The sequence below is a fragment of the Platalea leucorodia genome, assembly GCF_965183815.1.
Source record: "Platalea leucorodia genome assembly, chromosome: 22".
NCBI classification, from domain to species: domain Eukaryota; kingdom Metazoa; phylum Chordata; class Aves; order Pelecaniformes; family Threskiornithidae; genus Platalea; species Platalea leucorodia.
The window spans coordinates 5,845,576-5,872,222 of NC_138844.1; the positions used below are offsets into that span (position 1 = coordinate 5,845,576).

Below are 26,647 nucleotides of genomic sequence, written 5' to 3' on the forward strand. Positions count from 1 at the left end.
GGGTTAAGCCCCCCCCCCGGTTTGGCTGAACCCCCTCAGGGGCTCCCCAAGGGCTCATTACCGCGACCTCAGCCCCCCTGCCCGGGGGGATGAATAATTCAGCGCCTGGTAGGAGACGTGTCCTCCCTCCCTCTCCTTCCTCCTCCTCCTCCTCCTCCTCACCGGCTCTGCCTTCCCCACCTCCCGCCGCTCTCAGTCCTCGCCGTACCGAGCCCCGGGTGCTACCGAACTCCGCTCAGCACCGGTGGCAGAGACTCCCCCCCCGGCAACGGCGGTGACGGCACGGTCAAGGCCATGGACCCCAAGGACCGCAAGAAGATCCAGTTCTCGGTGCCGGCACCCCCCAGCCAGCTGGACCCCCGCGCCGTCGAGATGGTGAGGGTGGACATCGGGGTATGGGGTCACGCCGGGGTCCCTTGTCACCCCGAGGTCACCGGCAGCGCTAGCGACAAGGGACCCCCGGTGTGACCCGGAGGGATAGTGGGGACGGGAGAGCCCCAAGGTGCCGGTGTGAGCTGGGTTCTGCGGGAGGAATGGGGATGGAGTGGGACAGGAGGGATGGGATGGGACTGGGAGAGTAGGACAAGGGGGATCGGGGGGGACAGAGGGGACAGGAGGGGACCCGAGGGATGGGACAAGGAGGATGGGAAGGGACAGGATGGGGGACAGAGGGGACAGGACAGAGGCTGGGAGGGATGGGATGGGACCGGGAGAGTAGGACAAGGGGGACTGGAGGGGACAGAGGGGACAGAAGGGATGGGATGGGACCGGGAGAGTAGGACAAGGGGATCAGGGGGGACAGAGGGGACAGGAGGGATGGGATGGGACAGGGAGAGCAGGACAAGGGGATCGGAGGGGACAGGAGGGGACAGGGCATGGGATGGGAGGGACAGGACTGGATGGGGGGACAGGATGGGATGGGGGAGAGACGGGGACAGGACGAAGGAGCTCCAGGTCCCCGTGTGAGCCGTGGTCCTGCGCAGAGAGAGAGTTGTGCAGGGGGACAGGGCAGGGACAGGGACAAGGATGGGACAGGAGGGGACAGGGGTGGGACAGGAGGGAAGGGATGGGACAGAGGGGACAGGATGAGGATAGGGATGGGAAGGAGGGGACAGGACACGCTGGGGGACAGTGCAGCTACCCCCAGCTGGTTGTGCCCGGCCCGAGGGGACGTCCCCAGCACGCACCGGACCCAGAGCCCCCGCGGAGGGGCCAGGCAGGACCTGGGGCTCTTGTGGGGCCGGGAGGGACCTTGAACATCGTGGGGACATCGTGGGGACCCTGTGGGGCACCGTGCCTTTCAGTGGCGCTGGCTTGGCGGGGACCCCCACCCCGGGGACCCCTGCCCCAGCCAGAGCTGGGTGCCCCCGTCCCCTGCTCCCTGCTGCGGTCCTGGGCTGGGTGCTCCCCCCTGTGCCGGGTGGGTGCGCGGCCCCGCACGCTCCCTGCCCGCACCCGCGCTCACACACGTGCACACGCTCACACGCGTGCAGGCATGTGCCTGGGGCCTCGGTCCTGGGGCACAGGGCAGGGGACAGGGGACCCCGGGCATCCCCGGTCGGTGACACCCCGCTGTGCCCCAGATCCGCCGGCGGAGGCCCACGCCGGCCATGCTCTTCCAGCTCTCCGAGCACTCCTCTCCAGGTGAGCGGGGCAGGGACCGGCGCCAGCCGGGGATGGGACACGGGGCAGGGATGGACGCGGTGGCAGGGGACGGACGTGGTGGCAGGGGACGTCTGGTCCGGGGACAGGAGGTGGTGGCAGGGATGGGACATGGTGTGAGCGATAGGATGAGGTGGCAGGGATGGGATGTTGTGACAGGGATGGGACATGGTGTCATGCATGGTATGGGATGTCTGGGATGGGACATGGTGGCAGGGAGGGGACACAGTGGTGGGATGTGATGCGGTGTCACCTATGGCATGGGATGTCTGGGATGGGACATGGTGGCAGGGACGGGACGTGGTGTTACATATGGGATGGGGTGGCAGGGACGGGACATGGTGGTGGGACAGGACACAGTGGCACGTCCCTGGCGGGCAGGGTAACCCCCCTGGAGCAGGGGTCCGGGGGTGGGCAGGGACCTGCCCAGCTCCGTTGGGTGCCAGCAGCCCCATCCCACTCACCCCTCTCTCCCCGGTGCTGCCGACCCAGAGGACGAGTCCCTGCCCTACCAGGTGAGTGGGTGCTGGGACCCCCGGGGAGCCCCTCGCCCGTCCCGCGGCTCCCTGGGCACCGGGGGGGTATTGGGGCACAGCCCAGGCGCCCGCCGCCCCGTCCCGGCCTGGCCCCCGCGCTTATCGGTTCCCTGCCTGGCAAGGGCACACAGCGCCAGCGCTGCGGGGACGGGGACGGGGACGGGGACAGGGACGCAGCTGAGCCAGGCCGTGGGGTTTGACCGCGGTGCAAACCACCTTGTGACCATCACGGGGACATCGCCCCAGGGTCCCCAACGCCAGATCCCCATGGCGCGGGGTCCCCATTGTGGCGTCCCCAACACAGGATCCCCATTGTGGGGTCCTTGTCCGGGGGGGGGGGGGGCGGTCAGCCTTGGGTCCCCATTGTGGGACCCCCATCACAGCATCCTCACCCCGGGGTCCCCATCGCGAGACCCCCGTCACAGCACCCAGCTCCCCAGGGGGTGCCTGGTTCCCCCGGGGCCGCGGTGGCCCCCGGCACGGGGGGATGCCAAGACCCCGTCCCCGACACCGCTCCCTCCCGCAGCGCACCTCCGGCGAGGGCTGCCTGCTTAAACCAAAGAGGACCAACCCGTGTGCCTACACGCCGCCCTCGCTCAAAGGTACTGGCTGGCACCGTCTGAATGGGGAAACTGAGGCACGGGGCTGTGCAGGGCGGGCGGGGGCATTAGGGAGCGTGGTGCCACGTGGCTCTGTGGGGAAACCCCAGTGCTCCCAGTGCCCTGAGCGGGGTCCTGACACTGGTGCCTCCCCAGCGGTGCAGCGCATCGTGCAGTCCCACCTGGAGAGTGGCCTGGCCGGAGGTGACAGCTCCGACGGGGAGGCCGATGACGGGGACCATGAGCTGGCCCGCGCCTGCGACCCTGACAGTGCCCTGGAGCCTGGTGAGGGGGACGAGAGATGGGGGACGGGGCTGCTGGAGCCTGGGGGGGACACAGGGACGGGGATGCTGGAGCCCAGGGGACACGGGGACAGGATTGCTGGAGCCTGGGGGACATGGGGATGGGGCTGCCGGTGCCTGGGGGATATGGGGACAGGGATGCTGGAGCCCAGGGGACACGGGGACAGGATTGTTGGAGCCTGGGGGACGTGGGGACGACGCTGCTGGAGCCCAGGGGACATGGGGACAAAGGTGCCAGAGCCATGGGGATGGGGCTGCTGGAGTCCAGGGGTACAGGGATGGGTGCCACCGTCCCCCACAGCCCTTGGGGACAGGGTGGGTGCCCGCGGGGGACACAGGGTGGCTGCTGGTGCTGCCTGGACCTGCTGCCTGCTTGCCCAGGGCTAAGCAGGTCCCATGGGGGCCACCACGTCCCCCCGCCGGGGCAGCGTCTCTGTCCCCTGCCGGGGCCGCGCTGACGCCAGCCGGACCCCCGGCCGCTCGGCTGACGTGTCGGTTGCTGGCTCCGGCGGTGCCCTGGCACCGTGTGTGCCTTCCTCTGCCCCCGGCTCATCGCCATCCGGCCAAGAAGCCCCAGGGAGCCAGGCCAGAGCCGAGCGGAGCTTCTTCCCCGCCGGCCCCAAGGCGCACAAGCGGAAAGGTAACGGGATGGGGCTGCCGCGGGGACAGGGACGGCGGGGGGACGGGGGTGACGAGGGGACGGGGCTGCCCACCCACCCGCTGCGGGCCCCTCGCCTGGGGGCGCTGGGCAGGTGCTGGGGCTCGGGGACCCATCCCCCCCGCACCGCAGTGGGGTCACCCCGGTGCCGGGGGGTCCCCGGGGGCCACCGGCCTCGTTGCCCGCAGGCGGGCAGAAGGTGTCCTTCGCCGGCGGCATAGACGAGCGCGGGGAGGACCTGAAGTCGCTGACGGTGTCGGAGATCCCCGAGGACCCCGAGGGAGCGGAGGGTGACGAGGAGGAGGCGGGACGGGAGCAGGAGGACGGCGGCACCGGGGGTACGCGGGGCGTCACCCCCTCCATCCCCGGTGACTCCGGTGCCGGTGGCCCTGGCTCCTGACCCCGCCGCCTTTCCATCCCCAGAGCGGCGACACGTTGGCTTCGCCGAGGTGCCCTCGCGCCCCATCGGCACCGAGCGCCACTCGCCCACCTTCCCGCTGGGCACCAGTTAGCCACCACCGGCCACCGGCCACCGGCCGCCGCCGGCCGCAGCAGCTTCGCCAGCGTCCCCCTGCCGTTGCCCCGGCTGCCCCCTCGCCTGCTGCCTGCCCTGCCTGCGCTTCGTGTGCCGTGCCATGTGCCGTGCCACGTGCCGTGCCATGTGCCGTGCCATGCCGTGCCATGCGCCATGCCATGCCATGCCGTGCCATGTGCTGTGCCACGCCATGCCACGTGCCGTGCCATGTGCCATGCAGTGCCATGTGCCGAGCCATGCCATGTGCCATGCCATGCCGCGCCATGTGCCATGCAGTGCCATGTGCCATGCCATGCCATGTGCCATGTGCCATGTGCCATGCCATGCCATGCCATGCAGTGCCGTGTGCCGTGTGCCATGTGCCATGTGCCATGCCGTGCCGTGTGCCATGTGCCATGTGCCATGTGCCATGTGCCATGTGCCATGCGCCATGCCATGCAGTGCCATGTGCCATGTGCCATGTGCCATGTGCCATGTGCCATGCCGTGCCGTGCCATGCCGCGCCATGCCGGACCCCCCCCACAGCCACGGCCGCCCTTGCCCCGCTTCGGTGCCGGGGGTCCCGTGTCCCCCCGCGGCTGCCGGGGCAGGAGCCAGGGCCGGGACCCCCCGGCTGCTGGCGGGGTCTGGGGTCCCCCCCCGGCCCCTGCCCGCCCCCGCCATGGCGCAGAGCCCCCCGCCCGCAATAAACGGCTGTACAGAGAGGCTGGAGCCTGCTTGGGGGGCTGGGGGGCCCCGAGCCCCGGGGGGGGCAGGGGATGGGGGGGCTCTGGGCATCTGGGGGGGGGAGCAGGGAGCTGTGGGGCCAGGGGTGCCACCATGGCCCCCCCCCCGTGGGGAATGGTGTCTCCAAGCCCCACTGACCCCCTCCCACGGGGAATGGTCTCTCCCCCACCCCACCGACCCCCCCCCCCCAGGAATGGTCCCTCCCAGCCCCGCTACCCCCCCCCGTGGGGAATGGTCTCTCCCTCTCCCTCCTCCCCCCCCCCGGCGGCCGGCGATGGTCGGCGCCGGCGCAGCCTCAAGTTTCCCTTCCGGGGTCAGAGGTAGCGGCGGGGCCGGAAGCGGCTCGCGCCGGGGTCTGCTTCCGGCGGGGACCGGCACCGGCACCGGCACCGGGCGGCGGCAGGGGCAGGTACCGGTACCGCGGACGGGCGCACTCCGGGGTCCGGGAGTGCCGCACCAGGGGGTGCGGGCCCGGTTCAGGCCTGGGGGGGGGGTCCGTTACCGGGTCCCTGGGGTTCAGGCCTGGGGGGCCCGTTACCGGCTACCCGGAGGCTTCGGACCCGGGGAGCCCCGGTTGCCCCGTGGTGCGGGGTCCCCCGAGGGCACTTTCCCCGGGTGGGCCCCGGGTGGGCGGGGATCCCCGTCACGCCCTCTGCCCGCGGCTTCACCGGCGGGGCCCGGGGCACCGGCTCTGCCCGGGAGCCCTTCGTGCGGCTGCGGCCCTTCCCCGGCCTCGCTCCGAGCCCCGCCGGGCCCCGGGGCCGGAGGCAGGAGCAGCGGCTCGGCCCGAAGCCGCCTCCGCGCTGGCTCCCCCCCGGCCACCACCGGCGTTTAAAGCCCGGGCACCGGCGGGGGTGGGGGGACCGGGAGCCCCTGGGCAGCGGAGGGCGAGCACCGGTCAGGAGCAGCGGAGACCCGGGCGGCTGGAAGCTTCGCCCCCGTCTCACGGCAGCCGTGAACCCGCTGCTCTCCGGGCAGCGGCCTCGGGGTGCTTTTATGGACGTGAGCATGGGAAAGTGCGCGGCCCCCCCGGGGGCGAGGAGCCCGCTCCTGCCTGAGGACGGGGCCCCGGGGGGGCTGGCGGGGGGCGGAGGGGGCTGTTGGGGGGCTGAGGGGCCGTCGGGGTCCTGGCACTGCTCTGCCCTCCCTCCCTTGGCAAACGCCTACTCGAAGGGCTCCATCCGGAACGTCCTGCGGTGATCCTGTGCTCCTGAAACCGCGGCGTTTGCATCCCCGGGCGGCTCGGGGGGCTGCCGGCTGCTCGGCTCTGGGCGTTCGTGCCGGCAGTTGGCTTGGGCTGTTACCGCAGACACGTCCCCGCTGCTTCGGGTCCGGGGTCTCCGCAAAGACCCCGAGCTTTATCCCTCTCCCGCGAGGCTCCGATCGCCCGGCGCGCTCGAGCGCGGAGCTGAGGAAGGAAGAAGGACGCGCGGTGGTGCGAGGCCGGTGGCCGTCGCTGGCCTCCGCCAGCCCTCAGAGACCCTTCTCTTACTGCGGTCACGGCAGTGTGAAGCCTCTGGCTGTAAACCTGGGCTGTCCTGAGCGTTTCGTGTCCCGCTCTGTGTCGTGAAGCCCGATGGTGGCTGTGCGGGACTGGGCGAGACGTGGCTGGGGTTTCGGTCCCGGCACGAGGACACCAGATGCTGCCGTGGGGTCCCGCCTGGCTGCGAGGAGCCACGGGCCGGCGGCGGGGACGCCCTTGCCTGCGGGGAGAGGCAGGACCTGGCCCCGGGGCTGGCTCAGCCCTTGGTGGGCAGCGGCTCAGCTCAGCCGAGGCGCAGGGCCCGGGGGAACGTGGGACGCCGTGGGGTTTCGCAGCGCTTCCAGAGGTGGTCGTGGGCCGCTCCCCTGCCGTGTGGTGCCGGAGCAAGAGAGCGGCTCGGAGAAGCGATGGCTGAACGCTGCCTGCTCCCTGGGACATGGCAAGCGTGTGGCTGAGCCATTCCCACCCTCGGCACGCCGGGCACCGAGGGGCTGCCGTGGCAGGAGCCCGCTGCCCCCGGCTCCCCAGGGCACGGCTCGCAGGTGGAGGGACTGGGGCAAGGGGATTGCAAGTGGAAACAGCCAGTGGCTGGGGCCGGGCTGCCGGGCTGGCTCCGGGGAAACGCACCGTTCACGCAGCCCTCTGAGTTTCCCTGTTTCTGCCTGCGGTGCCGGGGAGGGGACGGGCTCCCCGGGGGTCTCTGTGCCTACACCTTGCCCACGCTCGGCCGCTGAACTCGGGCAGCGGCAGCTCCCGACCTTTGGAACAAGTGGCCGTTCGCAGACAGACCAAAGCTGCAGCCCCGGTCCCCCTCCTCGCTCTACTTTACCACGGCCATTGCCTGTCAGCCCCCCTCTTCTGCTCACTGTCCCTCGTGCCACCAGCGCTGCCGGGACCCCGCACATAATGTGCCTGGCAGGGTGACTTTTCTGAGCGTAGACACGGGCTCGGATCAGCCCTGGAAGGTGCTTTAGGGAAAGCCACAAATCGGTGTGGGAACAGCTCGCTGCGGAGCTCCACACTGTGCCCTGGCTGCGGGATCACGACAGCATCTGCAGGTGCTCAAAAACCCAACAGCCTTAGCCCCGCGGCGTCCCGGCCGCGAACGTGGTTTGCTGAAGAAGTTGGGTCACTTAATGGATTTTTTGGGATGAGTTTTAGTGTCCAGTTTAATATTGACCGTTTTGTTTTAAAGGCATCTCTCCCTGCTAGGAAGCTCAGATGCCTGTTAGCATCTGGTAAAACTCCTGCGGTTGGCATCTCTAAAAGGCCCCATCCCTCTCGTTCTCCAGGCGTTTTGTCTCCTGGTGCAGCGCTTGGTGCAAAGGCTGTAACTCTCAGAAGAGGTGACATGAGAATTAGCTGTTGAAGTCGTCATGTGAGCTGAGAAGACACATTAATAGGAAGTCGGGGGCGCAGGAGGAAAGGAGAAGCAATGTCACAAGATGGAAAGGCTTCTTACTGTAAGACATGTCATTAACATGCAAACGTGTGCTAATGAGAAGCTTGTGATTTGAATCTAAAAGCCGAGGGTGGGGAGGGGGTGACACTGCGGAGGGGGTGACACTGGAGCTTTGCAGGGGCTGCTCTGGCCTTTCCCAGGGACGGGACGTGCCTCGCCACAGGTCCTGGGTCCGTTTTGGTGCCCGGCGTCCCGTTGGCGCTGGGCTGGGATGCCGGCGTTTTGCCGCCTGGACCTCTGCAGCAGTGCTCGCTGGGTATTGGCGCTCGATGTTGTCTCAGGATTTCACCGGCAGCTTCCCGCTGGGATTCGCAGGCTCGCTGCCGATGGCGGCATCGCCTCTCGTCCCTGCAGCCCCTCTCACCTCCTGCTTCATCCTTGAAACGGGAGGTCTCGCCAGCAAAAAGAAACCAGATCTTTCCCCTGAGTCCCAAGAGCCTCTCTTTTTTTTTTTTTTTAACCAGAAAAGCCCTGAGGGGTCCCTGGCGCGGGTGCCCCTTCGGACTGTGTTACTGTCACCCAGGGCGTCCCTGCGGGCAGCGTGTGCCACTCACGCTTCCCCGGCCTGTCGTGTCGGCTGTCGGAGCTGCGCTGCTCAAGAGCCCCCGAAAGCGGCTCGCGGCTCGGCAGCCGGTGCGGCGCAGGCTGCGGAGGATGTCTGAATGCATAATACAACACCGGGGTGCTCAATAATTTATCTGTCACCCAGAAAAAGGCACATTTAAACACGCTCAGATCCAACCCCTGCTCTTTCTGCTCTGAGCTTTCTCCTGCCTGAGGGAGCGGTCCCAATCGGGGGGCCTCATCTGGGCTTAAAATATTTCTGCAAAACCCTGCTCTATCCCACGGTGCTCTGAAGGTAAAGCCCTTGTCGCTGGTTCTTCCCCAGAAGTTGGTTATTGCCGGTTGGTTTGGGATGGGCGTGCTTCAGTGTTAAACCTCACCGGGAAGGCTGGGTTTTAATGACGGGTGGGTTTAGGCTGGCTGAGCTGCACGAGGGCTCGCACCGGCTGCTGTGCTCTGCCGCGTCCCCGCGCTCTGCCATGTCCCCGGCACCACCGAGCGGCCCCAGCGCTGCCTCGGCGTCGGGGGAGCGGGGCCGGGGAGTCTCGCAGGGTGATTTTAAAGTGCTGTGAAAGTTGGGGGGGGCTGCCTAAGTGCAAAGTGGTGTTTGAGGGAAGGAGGCAGTGACACCCTGCCGTAGAGGAGGAGGCAGCCCATGCATGAGGTGATGTATTATTTAGCACTCACAGATGTCTTTAACTTTTCTCAGTTTGAGATGGGCCCCTCGCTCGGAGCAGCGAAGGGCCACGGTCGTTGCGGCTGATCCAAAGTGACAAGTCTTCCAGCTCCTTCCGAAGTGCCTCTGAGAGAGACTAACGGGGGCTTGACAGGAGTCCAGCTTTCTTCCCTTTCCAGCCCCGGCGCTCCCCGGGGGCTGGGACGCAGGAGCCGCTGGTGCAGGGACCCAAAATTGCCCCAAGTCAGGCTGTGCTCAGCTCTTGGAGTTGCTCCGGCGTCCGGTGGGGCTCAGCAGCACCCCTGGCTTCGCCTGCCCTGTGGATTGCCCCTTCCCACAGGTCTGGGCACAGTCTCGGGGCTTTTTCCCTTGGACGTTGCATGGCTGCAGCCTCCTGGTTTTTGCAAGTGAGATCTGTAGACAAACAAACCTCACTCGGATCCCGGAGGATGCAGAACTGCTGGGGCAGTGGCTAAGGCAGCAAAGGATCTGGTTTTATGGAGGCAAAATGTCCTTGAGCAGGAGTATTTTGCAGAGAAGGAATTCATAGCTGTGCCTTTGCCGTGGGTGACTCGGAGGTGGCGGAGCCGGGGACTGGCAGATCCCTGGCCTGACCTGTTTTGGCATCCTCTTTCCTTGTTTGTCTCTAGTGTGTGCTTAGTTGCACGGTCCATTAACATAGTGGCCTCCTTGTGCGGTGCTGACGGAGAGGAAAAATTTTAATACAATGGTTGGCACGAGCTGTGTGAAAACAGCCTTCAGACCTCAACACCTCGCTCGCACTGGGGTTGTGTGCCCGGCACTGCCAGCCGCCACAGCCAGGACGGAGAGCAGCGCTCTCCCCTGCTGCTTTCCTGCTGCTCTGCTTGGCCGGAGTCGGGCGTGAAACCCAGTGTCCCACTCCTCTCTCGGCTGTGCGGGATGGGATCCGACGGGATGCCCGGCTCCCGAGGCTTTGCAGTTTGCCTTGTGCAAAATGTCGAGCCCCTGGGAGCTTTGCATCCGTCCCTGCAGAGGAGGCTGCTGTAGCTCAGGGTGGCTCTGGGATCCCGGGGACTGCTCCCTTTTGGATCACGGGCCTCCGTGGAAACACCCCGAGGCCCCTTTTCCTGCTGCTGCCGCATCTCCGCGGGGTTTGCCATCTGCTGCTCTGGCCGCTGGCTGTAGCTGCCAGCTTGGCTCGCCGTGCTGCGAGCGCGTTCTGGGTGGCTGCCTCTGGGTCCCGGTGACGCTTGCCGGTGGCTCCGCGGACCCCCTGTGCCTCCGAGCCTTTGGCAGCCGATTCCTCCCTCCCTGCAGTGAGCAAAAGGGAAGGAGGGTCCCTGCCCGTCCTGGTGAACGTGGGGTGCCAGGGTGAGAAGGGGCAGGAGGGTGAGCCCTGGATGTCTTTGCTTCAGGGAGCGAGGCTCTTTGGCAGCCGAAAGGCCAGCATTAGCCTTTTCCCTCAGGAGCTGTACAAAACAAACAGGATCTGATTTGGTAATAGGAATGTTTGCCTTCAGAGGGGGAGAGGAGAAGGGATATCTGGAGACTCGAGGCCTGAGGGTCCCCTTTGTGTCCCCACAGGTGACGCGCTGACTTGGCAGATGTTGCCCCGATTCACGTAGGACCCAAGTCGCTTGGGTCAAGGATGAGCAAGCCGACAGACCTGCAGCACGACCTGGAACGAAGCCTCCCAGCCATAGCGTCCATCAGCACCTCGTTCTCCCAAAGCCAGGGCTTCTCCCCGTATTGCTACTTCTCTCCGGAGAAGAGGAAAGCCATCTCGGACGTGAGGAGGACCTTCTGCCTCTTCGTCACCTTCGACCTGCTCTTCATCTCTTTGTTGTGGATAATCGAATTGAATGTAAGTTGGGGGAAGCAAATCTGTGGAGTCTTTGCTCTTTTAAGTTGTGCTTTTTTAATTCAGTTCCCTCTGTATTAACTGCTCTCTTTCAGAAGTCTTGGGCCAAGTCTTTGTTTGTTCTTCCCAGCACTCTGCTGTTTTGTGCTGGCTGAGAAGCCGCTGCGCAGTTAGAGTAAACTAAAGTCCAGCTCGTTTCCTGCAGCCGGGCTCTGTTGTGGCTGTCCAGGGTCGTTAACACCATTACGTGTAGCGCTCTGTGTTGTGGTGTAACGAGATCCGGGGCCCGTGGAATCGCTAGGTTGAGCAGTTGGCCAAATTTCTCTCCTGCTCCCCTTGCCTTAAGTGAAGCTGCTCGCTGTGTTTGCCAAGCAGCTGCCAGCTTTGCTGCAGTGTCTTGTTCTCAGAGCATCGGAGGAGCGAGGTAGGATGTGCACACCCTCCTCTCACCCGCCCAGCTGTTGGGCAGAGACAAAAAGGGCTTTGAGCTTTGGGCCCAGCATACTGCTGTTAATCTCAGCTCCTGAAAGCCGGAGATGCTGCCCCTCCACAGAGGGGACTGGCGAAGGGGACGGTGAGGGTTTCGGTTCTCTCCGCGGCGCCGTCATGCCCGTGCAGGCTGCTGTATTCGCTCAGCGCATCAACTGTTGCAGTGACCAGGGAAATCCAGTTTATTTACCTCAGTCCCATCAGGTTGGAATTATTCCCTGGGCTGTGTTTTATTTTATTTTTCCTGAACTGGTCCCGACTGGTTTTGGCTGTGCTGGCGGTGGGTTTCAGGTACTACATGTCCTCCCATGGAACAACCTGAGCAGAGAGGCAAGATGAACAGATAGACCCCAGCGCTTCTGCGTGCAGCCCTGCCGGTGTCTGGCCTTTATTTATCAGCACTGGATCCTGCGCTCACTTAGCGGCTCTTATCTCTGCCCTGTTTATCTCCTGCAGTGTCTGCACTTAACAGATTGTCTGGGCCAGCGGCTCCCTCGCCCTGCCCACGTGGTGTCGAGAGCCTGAAGAGACCCCTGCCCTCCCCCCAGCTAGGAAAAAGCCTCCCTGGGCCAGCATTCCAGCCATGCCGATGGTGTCCTGCACGCCCGGCTTGGACTCTGGCCTCCTGCTCTTGTCCCTGTTCTGGAGAGGTGCTGCCTACAAATCAAAATATCCAGCCCCGGGGAGATAATCTGCCAGCGCGGTCACCAGGGTGATTCTGAGCGTAGGTCTTGCAGGTAGCCATTAATGAGTGACTAACTGCTGATATTTGGGCCCTGAGCAGAGATGCTGCATATTTAAAGCTATTAGGACAGCTTATTTGCCTAGTTATGAAGAGCAACGATTTTATATCATGACTAATGCTTTTTTTATCAAACGGTTTCCTTCAGTGCAAGATAAGCTGAGCAAATTGGCCCTCGTTAAATGTCTGTTGCCTGCAAACTGTAATTCTGCGAGCTTGCTGCTCTTAGAGACAGAAAGATGCCTCAAACGGCTCTTCTTCTTCCTTGTTCATGGCAGTGGCCTGTATTTAAACTGAAAACACCTCCCAGAAATCAGAATCCAAAGCCTTCCCTGTGTCTCGTTCCTCCTGCAGCATCTCAGAGCGGAGTCCCGGTGTGGGGAAGAGGCTTTCGGCGGCAGCTCGGCAAAGCTGCCTGGCGCGAGTCTTGTAGCCACAGATCAGATAAAGCAATAGTGCAGAACCGCTTTGCCCCCCTCTCCCTGAATATTAAGCACCAGCCCTGACCTAGAGGGACCGCTTCCCGATGGCCGCCTCTTCTGTCCTTGGACTGGCTGACAAGAGGGTGCCAGGACACCAGGCTGCCAAGGACTGGCCTGAGATCCACCAACTTGTTTCTCACAGATCATCAAACAGCTGTCAGCCTATACCGGCTTCCAGGCCAGCTGGGCTGCGTTCAAACCAATAGCCTAAAGGTGAAGCATTTGTTCCAGTTACCTGAGCCACCCGCTTCCTCATAAACAGTGATTCCAGGCTCCCGAGAACAGGATTTATGGTGTCAAAAGTACCAGGGCTGTCGGGCCCCAGATTGTCTCAGGGTGAGGCAAGAGAGCTCTTCTGTGAGCCTTTTCCACGCTCCTGTACAATATCCCAGAAAGCGGTTTTGCCTCTTTCAGATGTCCTTGCGGTCTGTCTGTGTCTGTGCATGTCCCCCGTCCTCCTCTCCTCCCTCTTCCCCTTTGCCAGTACGTTTGAACCCGCCGGTTGCCTTCCTCCGTCAGATTTCCTGGAGGGCAGCTCAGCGCCGCTGTGAGCCGCGGGAAGCCAGCTGGCCTGGAAGGAAGGAGAGGGGCCCCTCGGTGCTTTGCACAACCAGGACGATCGTGGCTTAAATTCCCCCAGGTTGCTGAGTGACCCCTGAGAGCCCTCGCGGGGGAGATGTTTTGGTTGTCCAGCTGCGGGAGATGCTTTGTTTGGTGCGTTACTGAAGGTGCTAGAGAAGCAGTTTCCTCTGGTTTTTAATTTTTTCCATGTCTCCTCCCGTACAGCTGAAGTCTGTCACCTGAAGCCACGCGTGGAAGCGGTGGGCACGAGTGGGAGGTGTTGTCCGACAACAGCTTTAGGTTGTGAGAGTTGTGATCCGGTGGTGCTGGATGTGCTGAGCCGAAGGAGCGGCTTTTTGGTGTTAGAAAGCCCCCACGTAGAAGTGTTTAATGTTCCTGCGTGCTGCTCCAGCTCTGGCTGCCCGACTCGCGCTCCTCGGTGTGAAACCGAGGGTGAAATGGGCTGTTGTATCCTCCTGTAGCCCTGCGTCGGCAGATGAGCCCGCGTCCTGCGTGCGGCAGGCATTTGTATGCCTGATGCATAACCTGACCTGGCGGTAACCTCCGGTCACCGCTTGGCCGGGTTCTTTCTACCATTAGTTTCTTATCAGTGCACTCAATAGCTTTCTGGTTTCCTGTCTCCCCCTCAGACCAAGGATGGCATTCAGAAGAACTTGGAGAATGAAATCATCAAGTACAATTTTAAGACCTCTTTCTTTGATATATTTGTGAGTATCACAGACCGCTGCAGGTGAGGAAACGGCTTTGGAGCCAGGGGTGGTGCGACCGAAGGCTGGGCAGGGAGGCTCTGCGTGCCGGGGGGCCGGGGTCTCCCCGCAGCCTTGCCCCTCGTGGGGCTCAGTAAAATCGGGCAGGTCGCAGCCCGTCCTGTTGCAGCCTTGACCCCATCTCTCGGCGGCGAGGTCCTCGGGGGCTGGCCCGTGTCTGTGTCCTCCCGGCACCTGGCAGAGGGACAAGGGCAGTGACTAGTGTCGATGGCTTTTTGTTTTCAAAGGTCTTGGCTTTCTTTCGTTTTTTTGTGTTGCTGCTGGCCTATGCAATCGTAAAGCTGCGCCACTGGTGGGTCATAGCGGTAAGAAGGCAATTTTTGCTTTCCTGTTTTTAGTTTTCTCTCTCTACCTACGTTTTGCAGGGATCTGAGATACGTAAATGTATTTTTCAGGTCACTACGTTGGTATCCAGTGCCTTCCTGATTGTGAAGGTCATCCTCTCTGAGGTTGGTTTCCTTGGGCTCACAGGGGATTGCTCTGTGATTACTTGATGCTGCTGTTTTCCCGTTTGTGTAAACTCCTTGTGGTTTCTGCTTTCTTCCACGCAGCTTCTGACCAAAGGGGCTTTCGGCTATTTACTTCCTATCGTCTCGTTTGTCATTGCTTGGCTGGAGACTTGGTTCCTGGATTTTAAAGTCCTAACTCAGGAAGCAGAAGAGGAACGATGTGAGTATTTTGCTCCTCTCTGGTGGGAGTTGGCAGATGAGGCTACCAGGCCTGGGGTTTCTGCTGCTTTGGCAGCACCTTGACAGATATGACATTTATGGAGAAGTGATCTCCAGGCTGGCTGTGACGGTAAGTGCCTGACTCAATTCTGTTATGGTATATAAGCCCCTTCAGGGGAAGAAAATATCAGATTATAAAAAGCATCTTTTAATTGAGTGGAGAAAAACGTGCCAGATTCCCCAATGTCTGGATCCTGAAGCCAGACGTGTTGGAAACAGAGCTCACCTCCGCATCGGAGAAAATGTTTTGAAACAGTGGGACAAATGCCAGGCGGACTGTTGGACTCTGTCTCTGGATATCTGTCTTCGGATCTGGGCTGGAGACCTTTCAGAGAGGATTGCTTCAGTTACAGACACGTTGCAGGGGCGCGGCGTGAGCTATGGTGCGTGAAATTTTACAGCCTCTGGTCGCTGAGGTCAGACTAAATGGAGGTCGAGTCTGACCTAATGCTTTACAAATTACAAATTACCCTGCAGCGCCGGGCACCTGTAACTTCAGGGGTCCTTCTAGGGAGCGGGTGCTCAGCCTGGACTGGCACGGCAAGGACTTTTGTCGCTCTCCCAGGCTTAACTGACGAAAGGGGACTGGGAAACGGCACGTAAACGAAGGAGTGTTTGTCAAGCAGGGCTCGATCAGAAATGCACTGACTGACTGGAAAACACCAGAGGATGTTTGGGTCTTGCAAGGAGGCTTTAAGATGAAAAATGATCAAGTGTTTAATGCCTCTATTGGATTAGGCTCAGGTTCCAAATTGCTTCCAGGGGAAGCTCTTATTTAATTAGATGCTTAATCGCCTTTGGATTTGACAGGCAAAAGAGCCCATTGATCTCCATGCAGATAAAATGTCTTAAACAAAAGATGAGGCAATAGGAGCTGAAAAGCTTGTGGGCTGGCTGGTGTCAGTGCGAAAAGACCAGCTGTATCTGGAAGAAAGTGGCTGGGAGGGTGGTTGAGTCGGGGTGGATGGGGTGGGGGCCCCAGGACCCCTTGGCGTTGAAGCGCTGGATGCTGCGCGTGTAAAACCTCGTGCTTTGATTTGCAGGGTACCTGGCAGCCCAGGCTGCAGCCTCTCGCGGCCCCCTGCTCTACCCCAGAGCCCTTTCCGAGGGGCAGTTCTACTCCCCGCCGGAGTCCTTCGCAGGTGAGACGTGCTCTCCTCCCCTTCTGCCGTCACCGCGCCGGCAGCCGGGCCGCCTCATTTCCCGAGCTTGTTTTCCTCATGGCATTCCTCCTGGGTCTCCTCACTTCTATAATCGCCTCCTCCCCGAGCTCTGTCTCGTTATCCCGGCCCTTGGCAGCGGTGGGTGGCAGGGCCTCCAAGAACTGACACTGCAAAACGAGCTCCCCTCTCCTCGCACTGCGCCTGTGCCTGCGCAGGGGAGGCACGGCCACGCTGTCTCGGTGCCATCTGCGGAGCAGAGTCGGGCTCAGCCCCGTGCGCCTGGCTTCAGCTCTGTGGGAAACTGGAGCCTTTTGTGGTCTTGGGATTAAATGCTTTTTGCTGTGGCTAAAGTACTTGAAAAATGCTACCCTCGGGATGAGGGCACGGGGGCGCGTGGCCACAAGCAGGTGAGGATAAGAGCTGGCAGCACGCCACTGCCCTGTGACACCGCCTGGTGCCGGCTCCAGAGACCTCCCCTGCTCCGGAGCGAGGAGACGTCAGCCGGAGCAGTTGTCTCGGTGTAGCTGACACCCGGTGCGTGCTCAGCCTTCCGGAGAGCAGAGCAGCGCCTGCCAGCCGGCTGCGGAGCGGAGGCGTTCGGGGAGGCAGGGCCTGGGCTGTGCCAGGGTCATCCCCGCTGACAGCCCTTCCCCGTCGGATAGGGCGCGGGGGTCGGACGCTGTCTGTCCAAGGGAGATTGTACAAGTGGGGTCTTCGTCAGCTGGGTGTTAATTGTGTGCTTCCCCCCTAGGGTCGGACAACGAGTCGGATGAGGAAGGTGCAGGGAGGAAGGCGTTGACAGCTCAGGTAAACAGAGGCAGCGTGGCCTGAGGCCAGCTAGCCCTGCCCGTCGGCTTCAGGCTGATCCAGGGCTGTGGGAGTCTCTGACAATCCTGCGGCCCCATCGGGGTGCTGTGTCTGCAGAGCGCCGGCGGCTGCTCTCCCTCATTTCCCAGCCTTCTGTTGTGGGGACATTTGGCTGAGGAGCTCTGCCTGCCCCTCCACACCAGGCTGTTCCCTGCGTGCCCTGGGACTGGTGGCATCGTGGCCACCGTAGGAGGGTGTCCTCGGGCTAGCACCCGACATTAACCCACTTCCCCGGGGCTGCGTGCTCTCCCCTGCAGCATCCCGCAGGGATGTGATTCTGGCTCTGCCTCCTGCCTCTCCCTCTCTCCCCTTCCCTCTTCGGTCCCTGGCTACACGGTCACATACCGAGACGGGCATCGCCTCAGCCATCCCCGCTGAACTGTGGCTTGCGGGGCGGTCCTTCGCCTCCCCGAAGCCTGGCTGGGCACAGGCTGCTTTGTGCTCTTTTCCAAGTGGTTCTGCTGCCATTCAGCCCCAGTTCTGGCACCTCCACGGAAGGAAGCTCTGGGCATCTCGTAGCCCTTTGCCTGCTGGAAACCCTTACGTTAAGGCGGGAGACTCACTGGTAGACGCAGCTGGTGTGTGGATACAAGCCAGGGCGGGGAGCGTGACTTTGAGCTCCAAAATGAGGCCTCTGTGACCCAAATTAAGAGATTTCTGTGGTGTGGTGATGGGAGATATCCCCTTTCCCTCTGCCAGCCCTGGGAGGGGGGTAGCAAGCCTTGCGCACGCATGCTTCAGGCTTTCTGCAAACCCGGCTAATGAAATGCTCTCTTCTCTCCCAGGAGAAAGAATATGTCCGACAAGGCAAAGACGCAATGGAGGTTGTGGACCAAATCCTTGCCCAGGAGGAGAACTGGAAGTTCGAGAAAAACAACGCAAGTGTCCCCCCGCCCCACCTGCCGGGCAGCGCTGCCGGCAGAAAGCACGGATGGCTTAGCAAAAACGGGAGGACAAATGGGGCTTTTGAAACCTCCTTGCGACATGAAAAATTAACAAGCGTTACAATTACCTGATTGAATTAGGAATCTATTCCAGTTCAGTTAAATGTAAAATCCCCTCTTATTTAATTAGACGTTTAATTGCCTTCCTGTTTGACAGGAGAGAGCCCATCACTCCTCCCTCTAGACGGCAGGCAGGCAGGGGCGGACAGCTCACCTTTGGTAGGCGTTGGGATGCGGAGCTGTGGCTGCCGGCGTGGGGAGGAGCGGAGGCACGCTGGCCCTGCGGCGGTGCTGGAGGGCCCCGTCGCTGCAGCTTCAGCCCTTGCTCCGCGGCGAGGTGCCTTTGAGCATCCCGGGAAGACCAAGCCAAGCTGGGGTCTGGCCCTTCTGGCCAGCTTTGGCCCAGATGGGAGCAGGAGAGTGTGGGGCACAGGCTGCTCCTCCCACCCCCAAAGCTGTTTGTGTGTCCCCTTCCCCAGGACAGGGACCTTGTGGGTGCTGGAGCGTGAATCGGGGATGTCTCCTCTCTGCCTTACATCTTTCCACTGCGGCTTTGCCAAAGGGGTCTGCGAGTCGCACCTCTCGCTTCGGGCAGCACGGAGGCGCACGAAGCAAAGCGGGCCCTGCCCTGCCCGCTTCCTCACCACACCAGTTCATTCCCTGAGCTACAGTAGGGTTTTCTGGGGTACCTAGAGCTCCTTTCTCTCTCCAAAGGGTGGAGAGATAGGGGCAGTGTCTCTGCCCCCTAAAAACAACCTTGCTTTCTGCTTGTGGGCTCGCAGCATGACTGGGGTGAGAGTCCTGCAAACTGCAGTCTCATCTGGTGTTTAAAATTCCCCTGTCAAGTGATCCATTGTCTGATGCCAAACTAGCTGGGCAGATTGTTTTCTTTATCCAAAGGGGGATGGATTTAAATAGACTAATCGGAGTTTAACACAGGGCTAATGATGAAAGGTTATCATCTGTCCATCCCTAACCCCTCCAGGGAGTCTCTTCTCAGATGTAGGTAACAACAGCAGTGTTGGCAAACTAACCCCTTTCTTTTACCCTGGTGTTGGTAGCTGGCTACAAAGAGAATTTGACCTTGAGGTGGAGTTTGCAGGCTGGCATGGGGCGGATTCTTTTTCTGTCTCATCGCTGCTGCTGCTCTGGATATTGTTTTGTTTATGGAAATTTGTGCATGTGCATCTGAAACGTGCTCAGTGCAGTGCCTGTGCTGGGGTCGCTGCCCGGTGTGGGGGGACAGGGGACATTTGAGGGCTGGAGAGGGTCCTTCAGAACGACACATGAGGCGGGATGGCTCCTGCAGCCGCGGCGTTTGTAGGCTGGCAGACTTTACCCCAGATAGAAGTGATTTATTTTGCTAACGTAAATGTAACTTTCTTATTTCTTGCACAGGACTTTGGTGATGTTGTTTACACTTTTGAAATACCTTTCCATGGCAAGACCTTTATTTTAAAGGTAAGAACCTTCCTGGATCGCTCCCTTAGTCCGTGCGGTACAGGCGAAGAGCGACTGCTCTGCTCAGAGCCACGGCTCAGCTTTCACGCTCTCGCCTGGCCCTGGCAGGACAGGTCAGGCTGGAAAGCACGCTCTCTTTGCTTGAGACAGATGAACTGCACTGCACGCTCTAGGGAATCTCTCCAGGAAAGCCCCTTGGCTGGCAGACAGACTCCCCAGCAAATATGCTGGGCCCCAGTCTCTGCTGGTAGAAGTGGGAGCAGGTGACTGCAAGACTTGCTTCCAACCCCAGCATCTAGGACTAATCTGACCAAGGAGGCTAATTGCAACTAATTGCCAGCAAGACCAGGGCTGAGCGTGCGTCTGCTGCTGCCTGGCATTGAGAAGAGCTGCTCGGAAGTGCCTTGCTCTGTGCCCTCTCGCTGGAGTGGCTTGGCTGTAAACCACGCTTTAATGAAGCATCGGTGCTGCGGTGGCTTTTCTTTGTTCCAGTGCATATGTTGCCTCGCTGGCAGGAGCTGCCAACGGAGCAGCTCTGTATTCGCGAGAAAAAGCTGGATGGTCCCACTTTACTGCGTTAACCATTTGCCTCCAAAGATCCCCTGTCCCACGGGGATGTGGAGAAATGAACGTTGTCTGTGCTGGAGCTCAGAAGAGCTTTTCGGCAACTTCCCAAAGCAATCGCGCACGCAGCAGAACCGCTGATAAAGCGGGGTGAGGGTGGGAGAGGAGCCAGCCTGAGTCAGCCCCAAGGTCCGTCTGTCTCGCTGTGTTACAGACTGACAGACGCTTGCCCTCTCTTACGCCAGCACGGGCCTCGGCAGGCAGCAGTTCAACGACTGCTGAAACCTGAGGTCTCGTCTGTCCTCTCCGCCTGCGCGCGTGCCCTCCAGGCCCCTGGGAACGGGAGCGCTGTGGCAGAGGGGCGACAGCCTTGGCTTTGCGTGCGCTTGAGCCAGGCCAGCCTCGCCGCTCCCCTCCGGTTTTATCCCGGTTGTTCTTTGGGATCTGTCCTGCGTTCCTTAAAAATAACCTTAGCAAAGCGGAGCGGGGGGGACTGGCTAACTGCTCTGGCTCTGTCCTCAGGCTTTCCTGCAGTGCTCTGCTGAAACAGTTTACCAGGAGGTTATTCTCCAGCCTGAGAAGATGATCCTGTGGAACAGAACAGTGGCAGCTTGCCAGGTGAGCGTGCCGGACAAAGATGGCTTAATCACAGGAGCTCCTTGGAGCGGAGAGTTGGAGCTTCCCAGTCCAACACCGGCTGTCGGCAGTGCCCAGGCCCTACTGGAGCTTAGCTGGATCCGAGTCACTGAGGCGTTAAATCTCCGCCGCTCATCCGTACGATCCGAATGCTCTGCGGTAGCCAGCTGCATGCATGTGCCTATCCAAAAGCCCATGAGGTGGGCAGGGAGATGGGCCAGCGGCTGAGCCAAGCCTGCTTTTGCTTGGTAGGGTTTGGGCGTTTTGCGCCGCCGGTGTGGCGGGGATCCGGAGGCAACGCTTGTGCCTCCCCAGAAAGGCAGAGGGACCAGTCCCAGGGCAGGAGACAAACCTGTGCGCACGCTGCCAAAGAGCTCGTCCCCCTCAGCCTCAGATCAGCTGCAAAAGACACTCGGGTGGCTTTGAATCCTGCTGCTGTTTTAGGGGAGGGTCTGTGTTGCCCAGCTGTTGGCACACGCAGACCTGCAGGCACAGTCTGAGGAAATCTCTCTTCTGTTTGTTGTTTTGTTGTTTGGTTTGTTTTTTTTTTTTTGTCCCCCTCCCAGATCTTGCAGCGGGTTGAAGACAACACGATCATCTCATACGACGTGGCAGCTGGGGCCGCAGGTGGTGTCGTTTCCCCAAGGTCAGTTTATTCCGCTGTCTGTTTTGTACCGAGCCCCTAAACACCCTCCTAAAACACGGAGAGAAGCATCCGACTGTAGTGAGAGCGCTCTGCCCCAGCTCTGCCGCTCTTCGCTGGCCGGGAGCTCCCGGTGTCAGCGAGGCAGGGCTGGCTGGCTGTGCGGGTAGCGCTCCCAAAGGCAAGGAGCCCCTGAATTCTCCTTCAGATGTTTCTGGCAGGAGTCGGAGCTCAAAATCTGTCTCAGTCAGTCGGTCTCCCTGATAACAGTGCTGCGCTGTGCTTTGTCCGTATGTTGACATATCTCTGCCACAGCCTTTCCCAGCAGTCCGGAGAGCGGGATCTGCTCCTTCAAAGTCCCATGCACGTTTTAAAGCACTCAGCGCCCTTTCTTTGCTTAGGGATTTCGTGAACGTGCGCCGGATTGAGAGAAGAAGAGACAGGTACATTTCCTCAGGGATGTCGACCACGCACAGCCTGAAGCCTCCGCTCTCCAAGTATGTCAGGTAAGAGGCAGGTTCTATTTTTTTAGCTGGTATCTGACACACGCACTTTGCTTAAGCTTAGGGCAAAGAGCCACTTAAATGAAAACCCTGCTGTCTTTCTGGCAGCGTTTGCAGGAAGCTAATCTATTTGTGGAACTAGACCTTGCTTCCCTTGTTCTTCTTCCTTTGTTAAAGAAACTCTCCGTGTTGTTCAGTGTTGCTCGGGCGTTTCCCAGCTCTCTGCTCAGGGGAGTGGAGGTGCCGACCAGTAACAGCACAAACCCCAACCCAGTCCGCATCCTGTTTATGTAACAGTTAATTCCCAAACAGGGCCGGCTGCCGTTTCTGAGGGGCAGTAAACAGCTGACTGTGGCTCCTTTTGAGCCTCTCGGATGCCTTTTGCTTCTCGTAAGCCAGTCACTTACTGACTTTAAAGGCTGCGGACGTTGCGAGATGGTCCCATGGGTGAAACGAGCTGCGTCAGGATGGACTGGCTCCCAAAGCGTTGGCAGGTCTTTGGCCTCTCCCCTTCCGAAGGGACAGCTTCGCCCGGCTGGTGATGGATCTCGGCGGGGTTAGTCTGATCAAACAAGGACTTCTTGTTACTGTCTGCTCTGGAGCCTGGGGCCCAGCTGTGCCACTTCGCGCACTGACTTTGTTTTTCCTAATAATCTGGTTAAAGTAATTGACATTTTAACTCAGAGCCGTTATAGCTGCCTCAGTCTATTTAAGACCTGGGGACTTCAGGGCCTAGAAAAATCTTTTTACAAATGTATGCAGCGAAAATAGTGTGTTCCTGAACAGGGAAGGGAAATCTGTATTTGGGCTGTGTGTGTGAGCACAGCTCTTGTCTCTGTGATGGATCAGATGGTGTGAGGAAGGATCTGGGGGCTGTAGTGACAAGGCTCCCCGCGCCGAGCCTGTCCTGACCGTGCAGGGTTTCCCTGGCTGCTCGGCTTCCCTGGGACCTCTCGTTTGCACCCATTTCCACAGGGTTGTGCCTCGGAAACCTCCCCGCGGTGCAGAGCTGGTGTCGGCTGGGTTCGCACGGTCCGGAGGCAGAGGCTGCTTCTCAGCCCGCGGCCCTGCGGCAGCCCTGGCACCACCGCTGCCAGGGCACCTGTGGGAAAGCTGCCTCGCCGTGCTTGCTCGTGTGCCTGCAGCCAAGCAGATACCTTCCCGGGCGCTCTGCGCATCTGCTCTTACCCCGCTGGGCTCTCGTTCTCGCTGCCAGGCGGAGGGGGTGGCTGCTGCTGCAGGAGCTAGCGCAGGATCGGTGCAGTGCACCCCAGAGCGTTAGAGAACGGCTTTTCCGCCGGCCCCGGCTCTGACTGTGTGCTCTTGGTTCCCCGCAGGGGTGAGAACGGGCCCGGAGGATTCATCGTACTGAAATGTCCCAGCAACCCCAGGGTCTGCACGTTCATCTGGATTCTCAACACGGACCTGAAGGTAAAGCCAGTTCTTCACTGATGCGCGAGCGCTGCGGCCGCATCCCGTCCCCAGCAGAGCTCACCCGCAGGCTCCGACGTCCCCTGCGTCGCGCAGGCTGCGTGCTGAGGACCCGCTCTGTGCTCCCAGCCGAGCAGTGCGGGGCTGCAGTCCTGCTGGCCGCTTCTGAAAGCGGCTCATTATCAAAGGCTGCCCTGAAGGGACTCGAGTTCTGCTGGTGGACGCTAAACGCTACCTGAAAATCACCCTCTTTCCCCCTGAAGTTGCCCCGATTTGAGGTGGGGAAGCTCTTCCTTACCTGGCAGAGATCTTGCTTAGGGGTTTCACATCTCTGTGTGCAGGACTGGGGGAGAGGAGACTTTTATCCTCTTTGAGGACCGAAAATAGTGGGGCGTGTGAAGTGTTGCCTGGCTGCTTGCTGCTCCCAGGAACCTGCCGAAGGGGTGATTCGCTCGCCCCTGCGTGCCCTGCTCCCAGACCCCCTGGTACAAACGCGGCCACCCCTGGGGCACGGGGGGCTGTGTCCGCAGCCGGGGACAGGCGCTTCGGCCGTATGAGATGACCCAGATCTGGAGCTATTTGCGGAGCTGCGTGTCGAGTCCTTGCTGGTGGCCCAGACAAAAGGCAGCGCACGAAGGGAGCCGGGGTCGGGCGGATGGGGGGAGCGGAGCTGGCCCGTTTTCTTCCTCCGCTGAAGGTTGACGTGGTAACGGCGCTGCAGCAGCGAGCACAAAGGCTCCATTCATCAGCCCTCTGCTGCAAAGCTGCGCGGCCCCCTCCCCTCCCACGTCCCTCCCTCCCCACAAAGTAGATCAGCTCCTGCCTGCCTTGTGAAACGCTTTGGAAAGGATTTGCAGAAGCGCTTGCCTGGGCAGCGAAAGCAGGGGCAGAGCAGAGCGCGGCCTCGTGCCCCTTTGCGCTGGAGATGTGTTTTCTTTCGCGGATCTGGCTCCGATGCCTCTTCCGCCCCTCCGTAATGCGTGGGTTTGGAGGGATAATGAACCCAGTCGGTTGTGCAAGATGGGGCTCAGAAAGGAAAGACGTTCCTTGTGCTTCCCGGGCCGGACAGCACTCGCCCACTGCCTGCCTCCGCTGCTGGAAGAAATGCCGTAGCGGCCGAGCTATTAATAACCTGCCTGTCAACTGCTTCCACCATCTTCCTGAAGGGCTCTGCGAGTGCCCAGACCCCTCTTCTGTGCTGTCTTGCTATTTCCTTTGGCCCTGAAGAAGTATTTATAGCATATGGCTCATCCCTTCCTGCGACGAAGGGTGAGAATTAGCACACGTGTGTGTGTTTGTGTCCGTGACAGAGCTTTGCCCCAGAGCTTGTTTCAGGGAGGTGTCTGAAATGGCCCCTGGACCAAGGGTCTCGCAATCTCCTGCCCCCGTGTCGCAGAGAAAACCTGCTTCGGGGAAAGGTCTCTGCCTCCTGCCCTGCTGCAACGCCCCAGTCCAAGGCGGGGGTCCTCCTGTGCCTCCCTGACCCCCAGGACACTCGGCCAGGCATCCCTGCCTGAGCTGCCTGCGCCCAGGACCCCCTCTCTGCCCCGGGACCCTGCGCAAGCCCCCGGCGCTGCTCCTCAGCTCCCTTCCCATGCAGAGGCAAGGATTTTTTTTTTTTTTTTTTTTTTTTTTTTTTTAATGCATCTCACATAATAGAGCAGAGGCTGAGGCGGTTGGGGTTGAGTCGTGCAGGGCTTTTTTAGAGAAATCAAAACGTGTTTCAGTTCCTCCCCCGGAGCAAGCTCCTTGTAAGCGGCAGCTCCCCGGTGCGGTGCTTGTGCATCCCTCAGCCCGGGCTGACACCGCCGGGTCGGGATGGAGGCCAGCCCCCAGCCCCAAACCCCGCGCCGCCTCCGTGCTGCCCAGACTCACGGCTCCGTGCTCTGCTTTCCCCGCAGGGTCGCCTGCCCCGTTACCTGATCCACCAGAGCCTGGCTGCCACCATGTTCGAGTTCGCCTTCCACCTCCGCCAGCGGGTCAGCGAGCTCTCCGGCAAGCCGTGAGCAGCGGGGACCTGCCCTCGTTTTCCTCTGCCCTCTCTCCTCTGCAGCCAGGGGACAGCCGGGAGAGGACCCCGCGGCCCCCAGGGCCTCGCTGCGACCCCCCGGGAGAGGATGCCCCGTACTAACAGCGCTGAGATGAGGCTGGGGGTGCTCAGCTCCTCCTCCCACAACGGTTCCCCCTAACCGGGGCCCTGAAACCACTGACTGTTGCGTGCCAAGCCCCCGCCCTGCCCTCCTCCGGGTCCGGCCTCCCCCTGCCCCTCACCCAAGGGTTGGGGGCTTATCTGTGACCCCCAGACTCCTGTACGATGAGAAAGAGGGGCCAGAGGAGGCGGCCACGTTAGCGTGAGGACACGGGTTTGTCCGGATAAAGCCGCTCCGCAGCTCGTGCCCGGCTCACGGCCGTCGTCCCACGGGCTGTGCCCCACACCCAGCTCCCTGCGGGAGGGGAGGGGGGGTCCGTGCAGGGGACCCCTCTGGGGCTATTCCCTGGTGCTTCGGGCTGCCCAAGCCTCCCCCTGGGGCTTGGCTCAGCTCGTTCCCCCCCCACCCCGCAGCTCCTGGCGGAGGCAGAGCACGATTTGCCTTAAGCAGAGACTTTTAATCCTTTTTGGGGGGTGTGGGGGGGAATGCGGGGGCGACTGCGGCTTCTTTCTACCTGTGAGCGCCGGTGCCGTGTTCTGCACTATAAATGGAAACAGCGCGAAGCCGCCCGCACGCGGGGGCAGACGCCGGCAGCGCTGCGGGGAGCACCCACGCCGCTTCCCCCCGGGTTCCCTGCGCCCCCGTCCTGGGGGTCCGGCCCCCGCGCCCCCGAGGGGTGACGCCTCCGGCCAGCATCTCTCAGAATAAAAAGCCTTGCACTGTTTGCAGCCCGTTGTCTTCCACGGGCCCTTTGTCACTCGAGCGAATAAAAGCGAGGGGGAGCACTGGCCCATCCGGGGTGAGTGGCCGCGGGGCTGGGGCCAGCCCAAAGCCCCCCGGGCTCAAAGGAGGGGTCCCCCAGCCTCCATCAGCCACTGGCCAGGGGTGTCACTGTCCCCCATCCTGTGGTGGCACCTGGGCATCGGTGTGGAGCATCTGCGCTGGTCGCCCTGGGCAGCGTTGTCCCCAAACGTCCCCCGGCCCCAGGTTGTTTCCTCTGGAGCAGGACCACCGCGGCTGCGGGGCGATGGCCCCGGGCGGCTGGAAGGGGCTGGGGACCCGCGTCCGCCCGGGCAGCAGCCGCGGCCACGTGAGCCCCGGCCGCTGGCACCCGGCGAGCGCCCGTCTGTTCGCAGCCCCCATCTGTTGGCCCTACAAATAGCCTGGCCGGGGGGGCCCCATGGCCAGCACCCCCCTGCCTGTCCCTGCGTCCCTGAGGGGACACGCTGGGATGGGACCCCAGTGGCCTTTTGAGGGCAGCGGCAGGGCCACCGCCGCCATGGGCCGGGTGGCCCAGGGTAGCGCGGCCACCGCGTTGGCAGTGGGCAGCCGCAAAGCCGTTAACACCTTTGGGGTCCATCGTGTCCCAGGGGCCGGTGCCAGCGCGGCGGCGGGCAGCGAAAGGCCAGACGTGCCCTGGCCCGGGGCCAAGGGATCCTGCCCGTGCCG

General features: G+C 61.7%; 2 protein-coding genes across 7 annotated transcripts; both read left to right on the forward strand.

Moving 5' to 3' along the window:
* Window positions 1-215: 215 nt before the first annotated feature.
* On the forward strand, window positions 216-4,521 carry PPP1R1B (protein phosphatase 1 regulatory inhibitor subunit 1B). 2 transcript variants are annotated; one of them, XM_082331676.1, is made up of 8 exons: window positions 216-375; window positions 1,584-1,644; window positions 2,155-2,177; window positions 2,725-2,800; window positions 2,954-3,082; window positions 3,668-3,739; window positions 3,946-4,095; window positions 4,181-4,521. In XM_082331676.1, exons 1-8 carry the CDS (start codon window positions 295-297, stop codon window positions 4,267-4,269), a joined length of 681 nt encoding a protein of 226 aa, XP_082187802.1. In that variant the 5' UTR covers window positions 216-294; the 3' UTR covers window positions 4,270-4,521. The 2 variants fall into 2 exon arrangements, with proteins under 2 accessions (XP_082187802.1, XP_082187803.1); XM_082331677.1 differs by having other exon boundaries at window positions 3,671-3,739.
* Window positions 4,522-5,341: 820 nt separating this feature from the next.
* On the forward strand, window positions 5,342-25,979 carry STARD3 (StAR related lipid transfer domain containing 3). Of its 5 annotated transcripts, XM_082331652.1 has the most exons (16): window positions 5,368-5,427; window positions 7,794-7,964; window positions 10,770-11,049; window positions 13,971-14,048; window positions 14,336-14,413; window positions 14,504-14,557; window positions 14,660-14,777; window positions 15,880-15,978; window positions 16,751-16,806; window positions 17,652-17,744; window positions 19,209-19,271; window positions 20,358-20,453; window positions 21,038-21,117; window positions 21,516-21,620; window positions 22,955-23,048; window positions 24,359-24,642. In XM_082331652.1, exons 3-16 carry the CDS (start codon window positions 10,834-10,836, stop codon window positions 24,563-24,565), a joined length of 1,437 nt encoding a protein of 478 aa, XP_082187778.1. In that variant the 5' UTR covers window positions 5,368-5,427; window positions 7,794-7,964; window positions 10,770-10,833; the 3' UTR covers window positions 24,566-24,642. The 5 variants fall into 5 exon arrangements, with proteins under 5 accessions (XP_082187779.1, XP_082187777.1, XP_082187780.1 ...); XM_082331653.1 differs by lacking the exons at window positions 7,794-7,964; window positions 24,359-24,642 and adding an exon at window positions 24,950-25,979 and having other exon boundaries at window positions 5,342-5,427; XM_082331651.1 differs by lacking the exon at window positions 7,794-7,964 and having other exon boundaries at window positions 5,342-5,427; window positions 24,359-24,641.
* Window positions 25,980-26,647: the final 668 nt, after the last annotated feature.